This window comes from Coptis chinensis, chromosome 3 (assembly GCF_015680905.1).
Source record: "Coptis chinensis isolate HL-2020 chromosome 3, ASM1568090v1, whole genome shotgun sequence".
Taxonomy (NCBI): domain Eukaryota; kingdom Viridiplantae; phylum Streptophyta; class Magnoliopsida; order Ranunculales; family Ranunculaceae; genus Coptis; species Coptis chinensis.
In genome coordinates, this window is record NC_141458.1 from 118618493 (window position 1) to 118637654 (window position 19162).

At 35.4% G+C, this 19162-nt stretch overlaps 2 protein-coding genes across 4 annotated transcripts; one reads left to right on the top strand and one right to left on the bottom strand.

Moving 5' to 3' along the window:
• Nucleotides 1-2394: 2394 nt before the first annotated feature.
• Nucleotides 2395-9054, top strand: GSH1 (glutamate-cysteine ligase). Its single transcript, XM_086596765.1, has 16 exons — nt 2395-2566; nt 2660-2919; nt 2996-3146; nt 3540-3647; nt 4441-4533; nt 4966-5049; nt 5258-5326; nt 5501-5571; nt 5657-5725; nt 6740-6833; nt 6942-7031; nt 7126-7206; nt 7746-7838; nt 8294-8374; nt 8456-8525; nt 8814-9054. Exons 2-16 carry the CDS (start codon nt 2675-2677, stop codon nt 8900-8902), a joined length of 1488 nt encoding a protein of 495 aa, XP_086452891.1. The 5' UTR covers nt 2395-2566; nt 2660-2674; the 3' UTR covers nt 8903-9054.
• Nucleotides 9055-9569: 515 nt separating this feature from the next.
• LOC147513611 (serine/threonine-protein kinase BSK3-like) lies at nt 9570-17224 on the bottom strand. 3 transcript variants are annotated; one of them, XM_086596764.1, is made up of 12 exons: nt 16875-17224; nt 16746-16803; nt 16088-16432; nt 15767-15987; nt 14977-15112; nt 14486-14619; nt 14288-14393; nt 13820-13905; nt 12632-12820; nt 11415-11567; nt 10445-10558; nt 9570-10306 (listed from the first exon to the last, which is right to left on the bottom strand). In XM_086596764.1, the coding sequence occupies exons 3-12, from the start codon at nt 16257-16259 to the stop codon at nt 10058-10060; spliced, it is 1560 nt and encodes a 519-aa protein (XP_086452890.1). In that variant the 5' UTR covers nt 16260-16432; nt 16746-16803; nt 16875-17224; the 3' UTR covers nt 9570-10057. The 3 variants fall into 3 exon arrangements, with proteins under 3 accessions (XP_086452890.1, XP_086452888.1, XP_086452889.1); XM_086596762.1 differs by having other exon boundaries at nt 16746-16791; nt 16875-17123; XM_086596763.1 differs by having other exon boundaries at nt 16892-17008.
• Between the last annotated feature and the right edge of the window lie 1938 nt (nt 17225-19162).

Consider the following 19162-nt stretch of genomic DNA (forward strand, 5'->3'; position numbering starts at 1 on the left):
CCAAGTGAAAGACTGAATGTCACCTATCTCAATTCTTACAACTAAGGTCCGACTTCCCTATTGTCATGTACTCATGTTTATGTCCATTTCAAGCCTAGTGACTTGGTTCTTACATACTGGCCTACTACTCCTTGCCTGGTTAGATTCAGTCATCCAAGTGAAAGATTTTCCATCAAATAAGGAGTCTGGCTTCCCATCGGATTGTACGTCCATATTGTGGCTAATAGCTTGGATCCCCATTTCGACATCTCCATCCAACAAAAAAGTCTTGGTAACAGTGAGTGTGGCTGAAACCTAAGGGGTACGCACATTCTCTGACTTTTGCAGCAGTGTAACTTAGTTTGGTGCACTTCTGTAGCTTTTCTGGAGCCAAAAAGGTTCTGTCATACCCTAGCGATTACCCTGCACATTCCACTTTTGAAGTCTGAAAGTTCAGACCATGTTCACTTGTAGTTTCAGGTCAATTGCGAATCCCTTTTCCTTTTCCAATCAAAATTAGATATTACACATAACGTTTCTTCAAATTAGAAATTGGAAATCAAATTAGAACCAATGAATATTTCCCCCAGACTACAATCAATCGAAATTAGATATTACACATACCTACCTTGTTGTTTATCAAAGAGGCAAGGGAACATACATAAAAGTCCCCCTAAAAATGAAGTGTGAGACTGGAAAACATTTCCATTGCCACGAAGAAGAATATTTATTGAGCATGATTGACGTCTTCAGCATGGATAACTTTTTGAGAATATTTTTTTAAAAAAGACCAGTTCTACACTTCTACCGTGTACTGAAAGAAGTAAAACTGTAAAACTATAGCTAGCTACTCTGATTTTATCGCAAGTGAATACCACAGCAAAAACTGTGGACATAAATATCAGAACAAGCTTTAATTTGAAAAGTAGAGTTGGATCACCGTTCAGTATTGCAAAATAAAGCATGGCAGAAGGCTTGGGTTGCACGCGTAGTTGCGTGTTATCATTCTCGCCAGAAACGATCTCTTACATAGTTACATGTTTCTTGAACGGGTGTCAACTCTCAAGTATACGCTTACCACCATTATATCACACGCATAAGTGAACTCCATATGAATACAAAACTCATGCCCATAGTCACAAATTTAGAATTCGGCAAGGAATAAATAAGTAATTTGTACAAATTCGTTAAAAAAATTGGAAAAAATAAGGAAATTCATAAATAATTAAAACATAAAATAGTATGCAGCGTGCATCAGGTCAGGATTATTTCGAGCATATATCAAATTCAAAATTTACAAATATATATATGTAAAGTCTTATTATATCTTACGATATCCTCCAAATAATTGCAATTTAGAAAGTAAAATATTAAAAAAAATAATAGAAAACTATCCATTATCAAAAAAATCATAAAAAAATCGCTATAAATCGGTAAACATTGAAAATTTGGAGATTTTTACCGTTTTTATTGTTTATTCGTTTTGAAATTCGGTAGCTTGTGTCAATTTGGAGACTTTTTACGTTTTTTTTGTTTTAAATCAGAGATTTTTGTGACTATGCTCATATCCCCTCTTAAAACATAAGGTAAATTCCTGATTCGGTCGTGATAATGTCAATGTGTTTATAATTTGAGACCGGTTCCTCTATAACCGGTGCAGATTGAGATTGAGTCTGAGAGACAATCTCGCACACACACACACACACATCTCGTATCTCGGCGTACACACACACATCTCGGAGCACACACACAGGTATCGAGGCACACACACACATCTCTGATTCGGATCAACGGCGAGATAACACGGTTACAGAGATAATCTCTGTACCCGATTGTAGAGATCTCGAGTCCTTCTAATTTGGGCACAAATTGCAACTCAGCACATTTTGTTAGCAAAACTAGTGGAGTAATATTATAAACTTTTTACACGGAGTTGCTGCAATGACCGGATTAAAAACAAAATAACATTATCACGGCCGAAGCAAGAATTTACGCTAAAGCATAATAGTTAGTCGACATTACTTGTCCCTGGCTGACTGGTTCCTGCCCTATACCACCTATGTCGCCGTGTAAAAGTTTATATGCAACTCTAACATGAGTACATGATTAAGGAGTGACTCTGCACTTGGATATGCAATGACAATATGTTGAGTACTCAAATGCAATTTCCCCTAAATGATCTTGTGGGAAAATCTTGGCAACTATTAAGTCACCGCAATAAAACAAAATAACGTGTAAAAAGTATGCATATGACAGCATCAGCGCTCATTTAATTCCAAGCTTATATGACGCAATCACTGACTTCATCCCATATATTTCGTAACTGCGACATTATTTTATTATTATAATTAAGAAATTAGACATAATCAACTGCAGCAAGGACTACAGAAGATGTTCAACAACCGAAACGAATCTGACGGACGCTATTTACTATTTACATCGTAGAAAACTTCTGGGCGTTCATAACGGTAGGACCCACTCCAAAAAAAAAAATGTTATGTTAGTGCGCCACTATTAACTAAAATAAAAAAAGTTGCCTAAGCCGTGACACTATCTCTCACTCCCCTCTTCGAATTTCTCATCCGAGGTTTTTTTGTTTTTCAATAATTTGAGATTTATTATTTTATTATTATTATTTACATCGATTGAGCTATTGATAATTATGTATGTATGTATGTAGGTAGACAAAATAATAATGGCACTTATTTCCAAGATTGGATGTTCGGGCTATATTTTTGGTTGGGAGAAAATACAATGTAATAAGAATGTTGAAGAAAAAGTTGTATTTAGGAATAAAACTTGTTCTTCTAAGAGAGGGAATCGATTTGTTGTTGCTGCAAGCCCACCTACAGAAGATGCTGTCATTGCCACTGAGCCTTTGACCAAACAGGACCTTGTAAACTACCTTGCCTCTGGCTGCAAACCAAAGGAGCAGTGGAGGTAAAATGGTCATTTAGTATCTCTATTTTTTCTGTTTTTGGCTGAATATTTAGATTATATGATGATATGTTGGCAGGATAGGTACTGAACATGAAAAGTTTGGCTTTGAACTCGATACTTTACGTCCTATGAAATATGAACAAATTGCCGATTTGCTCTATGGTCTTGCTGAGAGATTCGATTGGGAGAAAATTATGGAAGGGGATTATATCATTGGGCTCAAACAGGTATATTCCTGCATTAGTTTTACTCTATATTTACATATTTACAGTCTTACAGACACATTGTTTTACCCGTGGGAAATCAACTTTTCTTTTGGTGGATGATCTGCATGGTGTGGGGATCGTATAGACAAAAAGTCAGCATTTTGTGATTTAATTCATGTTCTAGGGTGCCATGGTAGTACAGTCATGTGTCAAAACCGTGAGTACACGGATCCCATCTCATATATGTACTTATACACTAAGGGTGACTACACCACTCTTGATCATAACCGCGTGCCTCTGGCTTGCTTTCTTGTATATGTGTGTGCATGTTAGATATAGGCTTTTGTTTCATATAACAATATGCATGGATTGTATAGAAAAATAAAGTGACGTGTTTTATAAAATTTTGAGCAGGGGAAGCAAAGCGTATCATTGGAGCCTGGTGGTCAATTTGAGCTTAGTGGTGCGCCCCTTGAAACACTTCACCAAACTTGTGCTGAGGTTAATTCACACTTATATCAAGTAAGTCTTGTTGGATAAAACCAATAGATTCCCCCCCCCCTTCTCCAATTCAGAGTTGCTATCGTTCTCAGGTGTCCAGTGGCCTACTGCCCAAGTCTTCATAGGTTGGGCCCAAGGTCTTGGGATAGAATCCCACTTCAACCCCCCCCCCCTTCTCCAATTCGGAGTTGCTATCGTTCTCAGGTGTCCAATGGCCTACTGGCCAAGTCTTCATAGGTTGGGCCCAAGGTCTTGGGATAGAATCCCACCTTCAACCGCTGAAGGGTGATTTAAGGGTTTACGGGAATAAAGTTGTAACTATCAAAAAGAAAATCATTCTCAGGGTAAAGAAACTGAGTTTCTTCTTTCCTAGCTCCAAGAGGAACTTTTATAATTCTTTTGCTGATAATGTGTAAATTTGAAGTGTAAGGTTGAAAAATCTGCATATTGAAAAAGAAACGGGTTCTATCAAGAAGGCAGAGGAGCTTACTCAACGAAAAGGGTTTGGGTCGGCACCTCAAACACAAACTAGAATGTTAATTTTCTTATTCCTGTCTCAACATCAAGAATATCGATTTAAGCTCGGAGGTGAAACTGTATTTATAATAATAAAATAATTTGCACACAAACTACATAGATATAAGGTGGACCCTATCCATTATGTTCTGTATATAGAAGAGATTGTATTTCCCTATTGCTTATTATGTGGAAAACTGATAACCTGAGGGCACCCTCACCCCAGAAACCCCAGCCCCCCTCATTTTCCCCCCTTATGTACCCTCTCTTATTTTCTTCAACTTGTAATATCTATCAGGTTAAAGCTGTTGCAGAGGAAATAGGGATTGGTTTTTTAGGAATTGGATTCCAGCCCAAATGGCGGATCAAAGACATACCTATAATGCCCAAGGTAAAATTTCAATATGACCTATTTTGATACATGTTACAAGTGTTCTTACCATTCTGTGTTTGTGTGGCATACATATTTTTAGTTTGATATTAGTACTTTTCTGTCATCCGTATTCTTGTTTACCACCATCATATCTTAAGTTTTTTCCTGGAATTTGGCGTTGTATGATACTTAAGACATGCTCTATGAAGACTATGATACTATTTTCAAAATTTAGTTGTCGGCAGTATTTTTGAAGGAAAGGTTTTTGCATATCAGTTCCATATTTTGGAGTAAAAGAAATAGAAATTTCATCTCCCCATGGACTTTCTTTTCCTATTTTCTCACCCCCTTTTTCTCTAGACTTATAATATTACGGTTAAATATTTCAATTTTAACTGGTGGAACATATTGTTACCAAAACAAAAAAACTGATGGAACATATTGGCACAGGGAAGATATGATATCATGAGAAACTACATGCCAAAAGTTGGTTCTCTTGGCCTTGATATGATGTTCAGGACTTGCACTGTTCAGGTAAGTTGATTTTAGTTCTTCTCTCTTTGCTTTCCACTTGTATTTCAGGAGACCTTTTCCTGTATTTTGCACAACCAAACTTTTCCATTTCAATGTCTACATAATATTAGACTCCAAATTTTGATAAATTCTTATAGAGATTGAGATTAGGCACACAATGTGAATCAAGAGAAAATCTGATTAATACTCCAACTCCTACCATTTACAGGTTAATCTGGACTTCAGTTCTGAATCCGATATGATCAGGAAGTTCCGTGCTGGTCTTGCTTTGCAGCCTGTAAGAGACTATAACCCATCTGCTTTTGCTACTTTTAAGTACCTCTAAATCCTTCTGACTATGATTTTGATGATAATAGTTATAAAATGAAAATAATTACTATAATTGCTGTTATATTCATAGTTATTTTGTGCCTCCATCCCTAGTTACCTGACAAGTTTTTCATGATAATAGATTGCAACAGCATTGTTTGCAAATTCCCCCTTTACTGAAGGAAAGCCAAATGGTTACCTGAGCATGAGAAGGTTCCTTTTATGTACTTTATGCATCTCTCATTTGAAAGTGAACATCTGATTTTTATTGTATCTAACCCTTCTTGAAATACTGCAGCCATATTTGGAGTGATACTGACAATAACCGTACAGGAATGCTTCCTTTTGTTTTTGACGACTCCTTCGGGTAAACCTCAATTCTATGACCTTGTTTTGTATATATTACATATTTCCTAAAGTTCTGAAAGTTAGTGCCTGCTGGAGAACAATTTATTGATGTAAGCTTAAATGATCTCGTATCTGTTGGGTTTTTTTTTTCATTGTTTTGATTCTGGATTAAGGATGTTGTTAGTTTCCACAATCCCACATCTTGGCATGACTAGCATTTGACGGTTAGGAACTTTTTTATGGAGATCTAGGATTGATCCATATCATTTAATGTTAATAGTTTACGACGTTCGGTTAGTGACCACTGTCATGTAGTTTAAGTTTCTCAAGATAGTTTGTATTTGCATCTGTTTGGAATATATAGTTATACATCTGGAGGTATATCAAAACTTCAAAAGTTTATATGAAATACTCAGTACAAAGTTTATTATCATTTGTCTGGAGGTAAATTCCAACTGTTATTCACCTCTTCTTTTTTATACTCATCCACAATCACACTTTTAATCTCACCTACAATGCTACAAAAGGGTGCTTCCCGTCAGACAGTATCACATCCAACATGTCAGGAACATTATAGCATCTTGCATTCAGGATAAGCATGTCTAGAATCTGATATCAAATATCTGCTTTACTGACATACTTATCTGTGTCTTGTTACATAGCTTGGGTTATAAAGTCCTTTAGATTGGTTGTTTCTGTTGGTGTGATTGGTTATAGATAATAAGATGTTCTGGTTGTATGCCCCTGCTAGAAGTCTGTGTCTGTTTCTGGGACATGTTATCCTTTTGTGTTAATTTTCATCTATTTTCTGCTTGTTCATTTGTCTAATAATTATAGGTGAATATTCTAATAAATACAGTGTTGATTTGGTTGTCTTCTTTGTCTGCTCAATTCAAGAGGCACCTTTATGTTGTTTTATCTCTAGTTATTGTACTTTCAAAATTATGATTAAATCTGGAACTCATCTATTCTCCTTCTAATCTTTTCTTCTCTTGTTTTTGATTTAAGACATCTTAATTTTTTTTCATCGCAGGTTTGAGCAGTATGTGGACTATGCTCTAGACGTTCCTATGTATTTTGTCTATCGGAATAAGAAGTATATTGATTGTACAGGATTGTCCTTCCGTGTATTAATCAATCCTTATATCCCTATTTATTGGTTCTCAATTTATGTGCCTAAACCCCATGATAGTGAATATACTGGAGACCTGATATCTGTCATAATGTATTTGCAGGATTTTCTGGAAGGAAAACTTCCTGCTGCTCCAGGAGAATTGCCTACACTTAATGATTGGGAGAATCACCTAACTACAATATTTCCTGAGGTTTGTTCCATACTCGTGAGATGAAGGTTAGAATTTTCTGGTCAATTATTTATCCGTTGAAACCTAAGAGGCTGCATGGGCATCTTTCTGTCAGGTCAGGCTGAAAAGATACTTGGAGATGAGGGGTGCTGATGGAGGGCCGTGGAGGAGATTATGTGCATTACCAGCATTTTGGGTATTTTGTCTTATCCTTTTTACTGTTTACTGTTTAGTTTTAGTTGCCCCTCCAATTTTCTCATAGATTTTAGCAAACAAAAGGAGTTTTCCCCCCCAGTAAACAAACATAAAAATAAGCCCTGTGTGTATGCTTACACTTGGTTTCTTAAAGTTCAGTTGAATTAACATCACTTTTGGAAGTTGTATCATTATTGCTAAATCCTTTTGGTATAGTACCAAGGTGTCAGACAACTTAAGCATGCATTTTCAAATCTATAATTCAATTTCACCTTACTTGCATACACCATTAGCTTCACCTTCAAATATGTGTGCATAGGTTTAAAGGCACTGTTCCCTGGTCTAACCGTCTAATATAGTCCCTATTAGTGAAAAATAGCCTTTCGGTTTCATGTTTGGTATTTTTTTGAAAATATCATCTAGTTCTTGGTCTATGTTTGCATGCTACACAGCTCAGCTTACTTCCCTTTTTCAATTATGCAGATTTAAGACTATGGTATCTAGTGATATCATTTGGTTCTGATTGTATTATATGTGCAGGTTGGAATATTATATGATGAGGTTTCTCTTCAAAATGTATTGGATATGACAGCTGATTGGACCTCGGCAGAGAGACAAATGTTGAGGAATAAGGTAATGCTACAGATATTCTCAAGAATATGAAATTCGTAGTAATTTTTCTAACAAGTAACATGATTTTGCTATTCGCTAATCCTATCCCTCCCCCCAACACGCACACAAACAAAAATACAGAAAAAAGTCTTAGGAAGTGACAGCAAGCTTCTTATGCATTAGCTTGTTATAGACATTGTGATGGGAAGATAGTAATATCAAATTCTGCATTCTAAATTGTAAAATAATGAGAAAAAAAAATTGGATTTTGGGATCACTTGAGATCTCAGAGATGTAAAGTTTGTCGCAATTGTGATGACTAATAAGAATAGATCCTACTATCTTATTCGTAATCATTGGCCTTGAGGATCTGTTTGTATACGTGCGAAATGGGCATATTATAGGGGTCAATAATTACCTTACTTATCAAAACTACAATGACCATCTCTTACTAGCTGAATTATCAACTGTTTTAGGTACCAATGACAGGTCTCAAGACACCCTTTCGGGATGGACTCTTAAGACATGTTGCAGAAGACGTTTTAAAGCTGGCTAAGGTAAATTTTACAAATAAAATGCGTGCACTCTCTAACTTAGTTCCTGTTTTATTTTTGGGATAACATCCTATCTTGGTCCAGGATGGTTTGGAAAGAAGAGGCTACAAGGAAACTGGATTCTTAAATGCATTAACTGAAGTTGTTACGACAGGTAAGAAATTTATGTTTGGATATAGCTTGATTACTTTTGTAATGGCCAATCTGGTTTCTGAAGGGCTCTATAACCATGGCTCTCACATCTTTAGCATAACTTGATCATGACTATCTATAAATCCTATGTCTTTATATGCAACATGCATAGCTTATAAAAGTAGATAATCAAGCGGTTTCTGTATGATGACACAATCCATTTAAAACGATGAGCTAGGGTTGATGATTTGATAGATGCCACTTTGAGGCTTCTTTGTTGGCCTTTTATCAATGGTCTCTTGTATTGCAGGTGTGACACCAGCAGAGAAGCTTCTGGAGTTGTACGAGGGGAAGTGGGGGCGAAGTGTGGACCCGGTTTTTGAAGAGCTTCTCTATTGAAGTGAATGTGATTCTTGTGCGTTTTTGTGTAATCATCCCTTGTATTTCAGGGAAAAACTTTATTTTCAGTCTGAAGTACATATATGCGTGCTTGTAACAGTTATTTCCAGGGAAATAAAGCATGATTCATATTCGTGAATCTTTCTGTACAATGTGGAATGAAGTATTATTGTTCTTCAATCTGTAGGCCTTGAAGGTTCAAGGCTGCAAATATCACACGTTTTAAGTCTGGGATCCACATTACAAAGCATGTAGCTCTCCTGTGGTAACAGGTCTTTGCAAAATTACCTATATGATGGATTGATGGCTTTGTTATCTTTCCTCTCCTGAAGTTCTCTTCTAATGGGATCTCGCCGCTCTGTCTGATACTCTGATATCAAGACTTTGGGGGTGACGCCCGCAAGGAAATTGTAGTTTAATGGGCTTATACGGTTATACCTTACCTTAACTTGCTTTACGGTAAAAGAGAAAAATCCAACAGTAATCTGGTTTTTGCCTCCACTTTTACACTTACATGATTGCAGCGTCAGTTAAGCTCTCAAATATTTCCCTGAACACTTATCATGATCTTAAACTAGTGCGAAAGTCCTGGTCTGTTATTATCAGTACATAGAAACACTTCCAAAACCAGGTTGACCCGGTCAATTTAACTTGCACGCAGTGAAGGTTTCCCAATTAAATTATTTTTCCTTTGTCCGTTCAAATGGTTTACACAATTCAAATTTCGGAGCCACGAACATTGACAACAAAAGAAGACTCGAATTTCAGGTCAGCTACACAAACAAGAAGTTGCTGTACAAAAATACATGCTGGCATCATCCTCACCCCTCACCCTACACTCCAAACCATTTTTCTCCGTCTTTCTTGTATATTTATAAAATATTTGCTCAATCGCCTCCCGTAAAATAATTTGATTTAGTTCAATCACTCTGACGCAGAGTAAAATATGAGGAAGCCACCATACCAACAGAAAATCTGATCCAAATCAACCTTCAGATTTTTTTAGTGCTATCCAACGGCTTTACTACACTTCCCACGCCACGTGAAAGCAGCAGCTCAGAATTGATCCACCTGGGCATAAGGAGCTCAAATGGAATAAAGGTAGACACCTTCAGGCATGACAGTTTTTCAAAATATGGTCTTTAATTTCATTTACTATCCCATCATCAAATTTTTTTTAACTTCAAGAGCAGAACCCTCTTTAAGTGCAGCCTGTGCTTCATTTTCCATTCCAAGAGTGGACAGAGCTGCAGCTTGCAAATACGATGCAGTAGACCAAACTGGGGATATTACTTGAGCTTGTACTGCATCATTCAGTGCTTCTTGTGGCATGTCGTTCATGAGGTAGGAAAGGCAACGGCGTGCATAAACAGTAGGAGAAACCATTGTTCCAGCCTCAATGAACTGCAAAAATTAAACGTTTAAATCCTGTCAGCTTGGTTTTCCGACGAGACCAAACTTTTACTGCTTAGATCAGTTACAAAGCTACAAATATATAAAAAACAATAATAATTATGCTAGATAGAGTTTGCGATCAAGTACTTGGGTATAGCATTCAATTGCAGCTACAAAATCCTTGTGCCGGAAAGCACTATCACCCTTTTTCTTCGAATTGAGTGTTTCCTGCATTTGATTGGTCCACATTTGGAATGATAACTACACGGCAGACAAAAAAAGAGTTAGCAAGTAAAAACAAGAACAAAAAACTAAATTTATTTTACATACGCATTTGAAACCAAAGATATAGGTTTATCATAATTATATACTGGAATGGACAATTTCAATTGCTGCCAATACCGAATTTTCTCCAAGGAATAAAGTTCTCATGCTATTGAGTCCTACATAGATTGGGTTTTACTGAAAGGATTGTGTGTCAGCCTTGAGGTTGTATGCAAAGGGAGTTGTAAAAGTCTCTATGTTTTGAGAGACGACAATGGACAGACAGACAAACATAGAGAGAATAATTCCTAGAGGTTTAAAGGCTACAAGATTAGAAGAAATGCTATCAGACGATGAGCATGTGTAAAGGAAAACGGACACCATAAAGTGGCATTTTCAATAGAAAATGGACATAGTACTTATAATTTGGCAAAGGAAAGCGATTTACTAATTTGCAAATGTTCACAAATGAAGACAAAAAGTAGAGAAATAGTTAATTTTAACAATATAATCCAACTACACATATACCAAATGTACTCAAATAACATCATACATGAAGTGTATAGATAGTGTTTTCCACAATAGGGTGATGCCCAAGTACAGATGATTTTGATTTTACCAAACACCTTGTTGAGAATATATAAATTATGGCATGTGGTTTAGTCCCACATTGAGTGCATAGGAGTCAGAATGTGTTCTCTCCTTATTTAAGGGATAGTGAGTCCCCATGTAATAATTAACTTTTGCTATTATGAATAGAATTTTAGATTTCTATTCACCTTATTAATGCTAATAAGGAAATATATTAAATACTGATGTGCCCAGTTCTAAAATACAAAAATACTAAACAAACCTCATTAGTTGTCCCCTCATCGTCCTTATAGCCAGTTTTTTCTATTATTTCATGCATGGCAGTCAAATCCTTTCTTGAGCAAGCTTCCGCAAGAGGAGACAAAGGTGAGAATGTAGCACCATATGGAATACCCATTAAGACGTAGGAAGGAATCTGCAGAAATAAGTGAATCATAATTGAAGGAAATAACAACTCAATCAGAAATTTCATGAAGTATAATAACCACAGATATAAGTAATCAGAATTTTATATACACGTATAAGTGAATTGACACGATAGGATATGCACCAACCAGATCCACAAAGTACATTACCAAGACTCTTTAAAGAACTAAGCTTTTTGAGCGCTTGCAAATAGTTCCAGGCTCATGTCCAAAAATGTTTATCCAAATGCTCAAATTGGAATCCAAATCCGGGTTGAACTTAGATGAGACAGTCAAAGCCCAAAACATATCACGTTCTGAACTGGATCTACCAATTTCATGGACCAAAATATTATCGGTATTTTGGTACACCGACATCGATATTTCCAATATATATCCACCGAATATAGAACCCTTTTTTCTCAATATATATCTGAATTTCCGATATAAAACTTTATATCGCCGAGATAATCAATATATCCAATATTTACGATATATATCGTTTGACTTTTTTACCATTTTTTAATATAAATTCAATTTCCAAGAAATATTATATTTCCAATATTTTAAATAGTTTGGACTGGTCACAAAAAAAATGGATATATCCAATATATCCAATATATATCAGTTTTTGGGTACACCGATATATTAACCGATATCGATATTTTGGTCCTTGACCAATTTATCCACATATGAGCTAGGTTGAATCATATTTGTTTCTTATTTTCCTTAAAAAAGTATTGAATGGCTGCTCAGATGCCTATATACACCGTAGCTAAAATTGATGTAGCCAATCACATGTTCTGGAAATAACTATAATTTCATGACCGAACAGATTTACGATGATCAAGATTATACACATTCCTCTCAACAAACTATCATGAAACATAATCGACCTTCTTCTCATCTGGACCCAATCAAAGGTCCATGTCCACTAAATTATCTTAAGCCAAACTTATGACTTACAGAACAGTATCAAGATTCATGAAAAAAATTGGAATAACAAAAGCATTACTCATCCGAACTTTAAAGCACTGTGGAGAAAATAAATTATAAGCAATGAGACAGAACTGACCTCGGTTTCCTTCTGAAGAGAAGTCAGAGACGCCACCAATGATTTCGTATTTGGTCGCTCTCTGGGCTCATACTGTAAACAACGAGATGCTAAGCGTACCAATTCTGTCCCATCATCATTGGAAAATTGTCCTTCTAGGCAGGAATCTGTTAACATTTGTAGATTCCTATCGCGTATCAAGTCAAGGGCCTGAATCGAATTATGCAACAGAGCATTAAATGCAGATCCAAAGATAATGCTGAAGAAATACAAGTAGAAGTTAAAAGAGATATTATAATTGCATTAAGAAACTGTTCCAAGAAGGTAAACAGAAACACACGGGTCACAAAAAAAAAACACGAATATTGAGTAATGGGGGCTCAACTGCACTAATCTCTGGAAAAGGTGCAAAAGCAGCACTTTCTCTGGAAAATTGGATATTCCTTTTCCCCAGCAATGGAGATTTTACTTAATTCAAGTAAGCGTTAAACGAAAGAATGAAACAGAAAAGGAAGCTGATTCAAGAAAGCGGCCACAACCACAATGCTTCATGTTTGCAATAAGACTAACGAGTAGAGCAACACGTGACAAATGAAAGCAAGCTCTGACAATGGAAATGTATTATACACAACATGCTCAAAGCACATACAAATGGAACAGATAGAAATCTCACTCAAGAATGGCATGAAGAGATTTGAAGCAACATTTAGCTTTAGTTAATAAATTAATCAACACATAAATATGCATCAGATGTGCATAAGACCACAAAAGAAGGAAATAATAATATTTTTCAGGAAACTGCATCTTTTTGCCTAATTGGTAGGTCGATCTCAATTACCGACTAGAACTCTTGTAAATGAATGGATAATATTGCCACTACAGAGATTTTATGATAGTGAGTTAGTGACACATCAATATTATAAATCCAGGACAGGAATACTTCAGATATTATGTTAGAATCATCAATTAAGCGAAAGGAACGCCTGAATCAGACCATACAAAGTAAGTGTAGACTATATTTTAAGTTCAATTTGGATGTCAAGATTTGAAGCTAGAATTACTTATATTATTCCATCAGGTTTCCACTTAACTAATAAGCCATAGAAATAACTAGGTAATCCACATGTTAATTATATCCAGTAAGAATTGAACTGAACTTGGTTAATTATTGGCAGAACCATACCATATTGGAGGAGAATAGAAACTTACATGGCTAGGAGGAATATGTTTTCCACTGAGAAGGTCAAGCAAAAGAGTTCCAAAGCTATATATTACACTTTCTGCAGTTACTCTTCCTACAAATAAATAAATCACAAAATACATTAAAAAATCAAAAAATATATGCATGGAGCCACGTAACACCCAGATATAAAATCCTAATATCTCGATGGGATCACAGACATCACACAAAAAATAGGATTGATCAAAAACATGGAGTGCTACTTCAATAAAACAGGATGTGGCTCTACTGCCATATTCATGATACTAGTTGAACAGCTGCATATGCATATTATAGGAATATTTTCTAGTGAAATACTGTACAAACACATCAAGATCGTAAACATCCATGTTATCATATCTAAGAGGAAACTAGTAGACAAAAACTACAATATATAAGTAGCAGTAACTAAAGGTAAAAGTTCATCAGCAAGTTTTTAATTTGGAGAGAATAAATACCCGTTCTTAAATATTCTGGAGGTGTAAATGCCAAATTTGTACTGTAACTTTTTCCATCCCTACTATTTTTCATCAGGCCAAAGCAAGAAAGCCTAGGGTTACCCTCCTGTCGAGCAGAATAGAAATGAGATAAAAGTAAATATTGAAGATTCCTAGCTGTATAAAAGAGATTCCAAAATAAAAATCTAGGATGTTTACATCATCAAATAGAACTCTGTAAGCATTGAGATCGTGGTAAAGAGCACGCCCCTTGCTAGTACAGTACTCCAGGGCTTGTGCAAGATGTAAAACCACCCTTAATCGCATCGCCCATTTCATCGGTTGTGTTTCCCCTACATCAAGAAGGTAAATAATATTTTAAGCATAATTTACAGATTCTCTCAATGCATAGTACATCACCACTTCAAGCCAAAGAAATGGCATAAAACAAGTAGTCATCAGAAAGGTTGCTGAGTTACGTTGGATTGACGAGTATTTCTGGCAAAACCCCACACATGAACTGCATATATTTTCAGTCTTTATTACATTTTTACTTATTTTACTTGTGCTGTTTCAAAACTTGAAGCATACAAATGAAGGCTACAACTTTTTTGTTGACCAACTGTTACTTAATATCACATAGAACTGTAGAAGAAATTGCTTTGTTGGAGACATATAGAGCTATAATAATGGCATTAAATGAGACTTACAATGAAATAGGTGTTTTGCAAGTGTGTCATTGGGCATATATTCCGCCACAAGAAGCCTCTCATCGCCTTCACAACAACAACCAAGCAAATTTACCAATCTATGATTGCGCAGCTGACCAACAGATCTTGCTTCATCCTGAAGATATAAAAGGTACAGGTAAAGGTCCAGCGTACGCTATACAGAAAACAGTGTCTTTCAAGGTTTTAAACAAATAGTGCAAAATAAAGTATAATGTTCTGTACATAATTACACTACAAAAAGAATGGGGTAAGTACATAATTACTTTCATAAACGTGTCGCGTAAAGTTAGAAAAAGCATGTATCATGGGGCTCAAGGCAATAGCATGCGCTACATAACTGCCAAGAGTCTACTTATATCAAACAGAGTAAAAACCACATGCGTGGTCAAACAAAGTGTAGGCCAAAATACAGCATCACATGTTTCATGAACACAAGTTTTGTTATAGAGAAATTTAGAGTGTATTCAACTCCAATATGTGGTTCTATATTGCAGATTTATACGAGGTGGTTATGAAGCATACTAAATAAGGAAGGCATTTCCAATATCAGACATTAAAGTAATCAGGAATTCTCTTAAATGGACATGTCCGTTGACAGGCATGTTCTTCGAAAGCTTATATAGTGTAATCCATTAAACAAGTTAATAAGCAATAAATTAAAATAGCTTGGACAACACTGTATAAGCTTTCCAAGACACCATATAAGCTTCCAAAGAACATGTCCGTCTAAGAGAAGGCTTGTTAAAGTAATCGAGGAGAAGTAAAGTACCAAGAACTGTCTTGAATCCGGCCAAGCCATTCTATTAAAGCGCTTGACAGCAATTCTTCTTTGATTATCCAATTTCCCCTTGTAAACAACGTTTGGAGCTTTTTCCCCGTGTTCAGACACAATGTTTTCTACAGCAAAACCGGATGTGGCAATCCGAAGTTGCTCAAAAGTGAATTCACGAAAAGTAGGCAAGTCATCAGACTCATTTTTGTCCTCATTCTCTGAAACAAAACAAACATGCAGGTCAATAGACATTCATCTCTTGCCACAACTTCTACCAGTATAAACAAGGTATTCTAACAAACATATCGCTTCACTTACCAACATCAGGTGCCTCAAGAACTGATGACTTATATGGTGAATCCCAACAGCATGGCACACATTGGGAGCAGTGACACCCGCCCCCCATCCCAATACAGCATGACGGGAATTTGGAGCATTTACACCCCATCCCAATACAGCATGACGGGAGTTTGGAGCATTTACACCCCATCCCAATACCAAAACCCGAAGGCAAAGTCCTTAATGTCTTGAAAAAACACCTTGAACTACACAAATGTAGATAGAGCTGCTCACTGCAATAAACTTCAAACTGTACCGACAAATCTCACCCTCTTCTTCCTTCAAATAGTTCCACCAGTTCATAAAAAATTCCCCACCATTTCACTGGATGCAAAGTAAGCAGAGAAAACTCATTCTACATTCAGTAAGATAACCAAACATATAATACACATGGGTAATTAAGTCTGACAACTAATTAGAAACCCAATCTTCTACTTAAACACTTCCCTACCAAAAAATGTTTTTTAGCTCAAACTTCCATCTACTCATTTTCATACATAAAGCAAATAAAACTAAATTTCTATACTTAACAACAAACCCAAAAAGCTTAACTACAAGTCCACCTTACTACCTTATTTCAAGTCAAACAAACTCATTAATAACTAAACTTGAAAGCCAAAAACAAAGTAAAGTTTACCTTAAAAGAGTAGCACCTTTTGAATCAAAGCCCTTGCCCCTTTGTTCTGTTATATCAACTAAAAAATAAGTAAAAATGTAAACTTTAGCAGCTTCCTCAAAGTCCCAAACAAAAAAAAAAAAAACTCACCTTTTTATATACTTAACTCGAGTAACCGAGATCTGAACAAGTTAATAAAAGTATACACTACTCCACAAATCTCAATGACATAAGATTTTGAGATTAGTGAAAACTGTGAGCTGCTGCTGAGCAAAGAGATAATTTTTCAGACAATCAAGAAATAGAGAGAGAAATATAAAAAAGAGGTTGGGTTTAAGTCTTCACACATTTAATTCAGATCTTTTTATCTATCCTGGTTTCATCATTACTTCATTTCTTAATTATTTTTAATACTTTTTTTTTTTTTCTATATATTTTGACTCTATTTTCCACCGACGTGTTTTAATTAGTTTTTTTTTAAAGTTAAGTTTCGTTTAATTAAAATTCACTGTAGTTTCAATTTCTATCAACTGTTCGAGTTTTGTTGTGTGCTGGAAAGTTGAAACGGTCAGCTGGAAAGAAAGGATTGAGTGTTCACTGTTCAGACTTCAGACATCTCCACGCGCACCCGCAATCATTTTCGTGTTTAACTTTTTCAGAGTGTTGCTCTTGTGCCTCGTAAATGCATTCAGAGTGTTAACAACGTTCGTTATTTGAAACGCGATGCAAACACTCTTCACACTTTGAGTGTGAAACTAGAATACTGGTTTGTACTTTGTAGTGTGCCACTGCCTGCCATTCATCAAAAAGTAATGTTTTCTTGTTGAAGAAAATATTTGTGCTAGAGCTCACATTTTCTGTATGCAACATTACAAAAGTATTATCTTTTATCACATTTTTTTTTTATTTGGTAAAGTTGCACGATAATTCTATGTTGACAAATGACCATCCTTTGATTAATTAATTAAATTAGTACCACAGATTTTGAAGTTAGAAAATCATTCCTCGTTTCTTATCCATCTCTTGTACCAACTAACCCACCTTACTTTCCTAATAAAAAGCTTTTGATTAGAACGCAATCTTCTAATTTCACTAATTATTTACTTAAATTCACGAGTTATGATTTTTTATGGGCTAGACCCTAGTTTTGGTTTATAGATTAGTAAGGGTGGAATTCGAGCTAAACAAGCCGAGCTTTAGCATGCTCAAGCTCGACTCGCCTACGAACGGGTGTCGTTATATTAAATTATTGTAAAAAATATTAGCAACTATGCATAGCTATGAGATATGAAAATTATATTAATCAGTTATTCAAATTTCGCAGACAACTCTCTATAAAAAGGAAACATCAACTTCTTTTTGTTGTTAGGTTTAATAATTAAAGTTTGATTGAAGTTTTGTGATAATGCCTAATGTGACGAAGATAATATTGAAGCTACTTGAATAGCATGACATTCTTAATCATAATAAAACAATTATGATAAACATTACTTAAAATGTAAAACTATATTTGTCGAGACATTTATTCACCCTACATATAATACAAACATGTTTTAGGGTTATTAGTTCAATGCATTTGCATCAAGTTTCTGATTTTCCATTAATTATTCTTTGATGTTAGTTCAATGTAGTACATTACATTCAGTTTCCAATTTCTTATTAATTATTCTTTGAGGTTAGTTCAATGTAGTTGCATTGAGTTTCCGATTTCCCGTCAATTATTATTTGAGATTAGTTCAGTGCAATTGCATCCATTTTATAATTTCCGTTAGTTATTCATTAAGGTTAATTCAATATAGTTGCATGGGTTTTTGATGTTTCATTAATTAGTCTTTGAGATTAGTTCAATGCATTTGCATCCAAGTTCCAATCTCCGTTAATTATTTTTTGAGATTAGTTCAATACATCGCATCCGGTTTCTAATTTTCCGTTATTTATATTTTGAGGTTAGTTGAATGCAATTGCATCCAATTTCATATTCCGTTATTTATTTTTGAGGTTAGTCAATGCGCCAGCATCCGGTTTCGATTTTCGTTAATTATTATTTGCGGTTAGTTCAATACATTTGTATCCAATTTTCAATTTCATGTTAATTGTTCTTTGAGGTCGGGGTTTAATGCATTTGCATCAGGTTTCGATTTCCAATTAATTATTCGTGAGATTAGTTTAATGCATTTGCATCAAGTTTCCAATTTCTCGTTTATTATTTGGTAAGATTGCATTTGCATCTAGTTCCCGATTTCTAGTTAATTATTGTTTGAGGTTAGTTCAATGAATTTGCATCCAGGTTTTGATTTCCCGTTAATTATTTCTTGAGGTTAGTTCAATGCATTTGTATCCAATTTATTATTTATGCATTGAGCTGAGGTTAGTTCGATACAATTACATCCGGTTTCTGATTTCCCATTAACTATTCTTTGAGGTTATTTCAACGCATA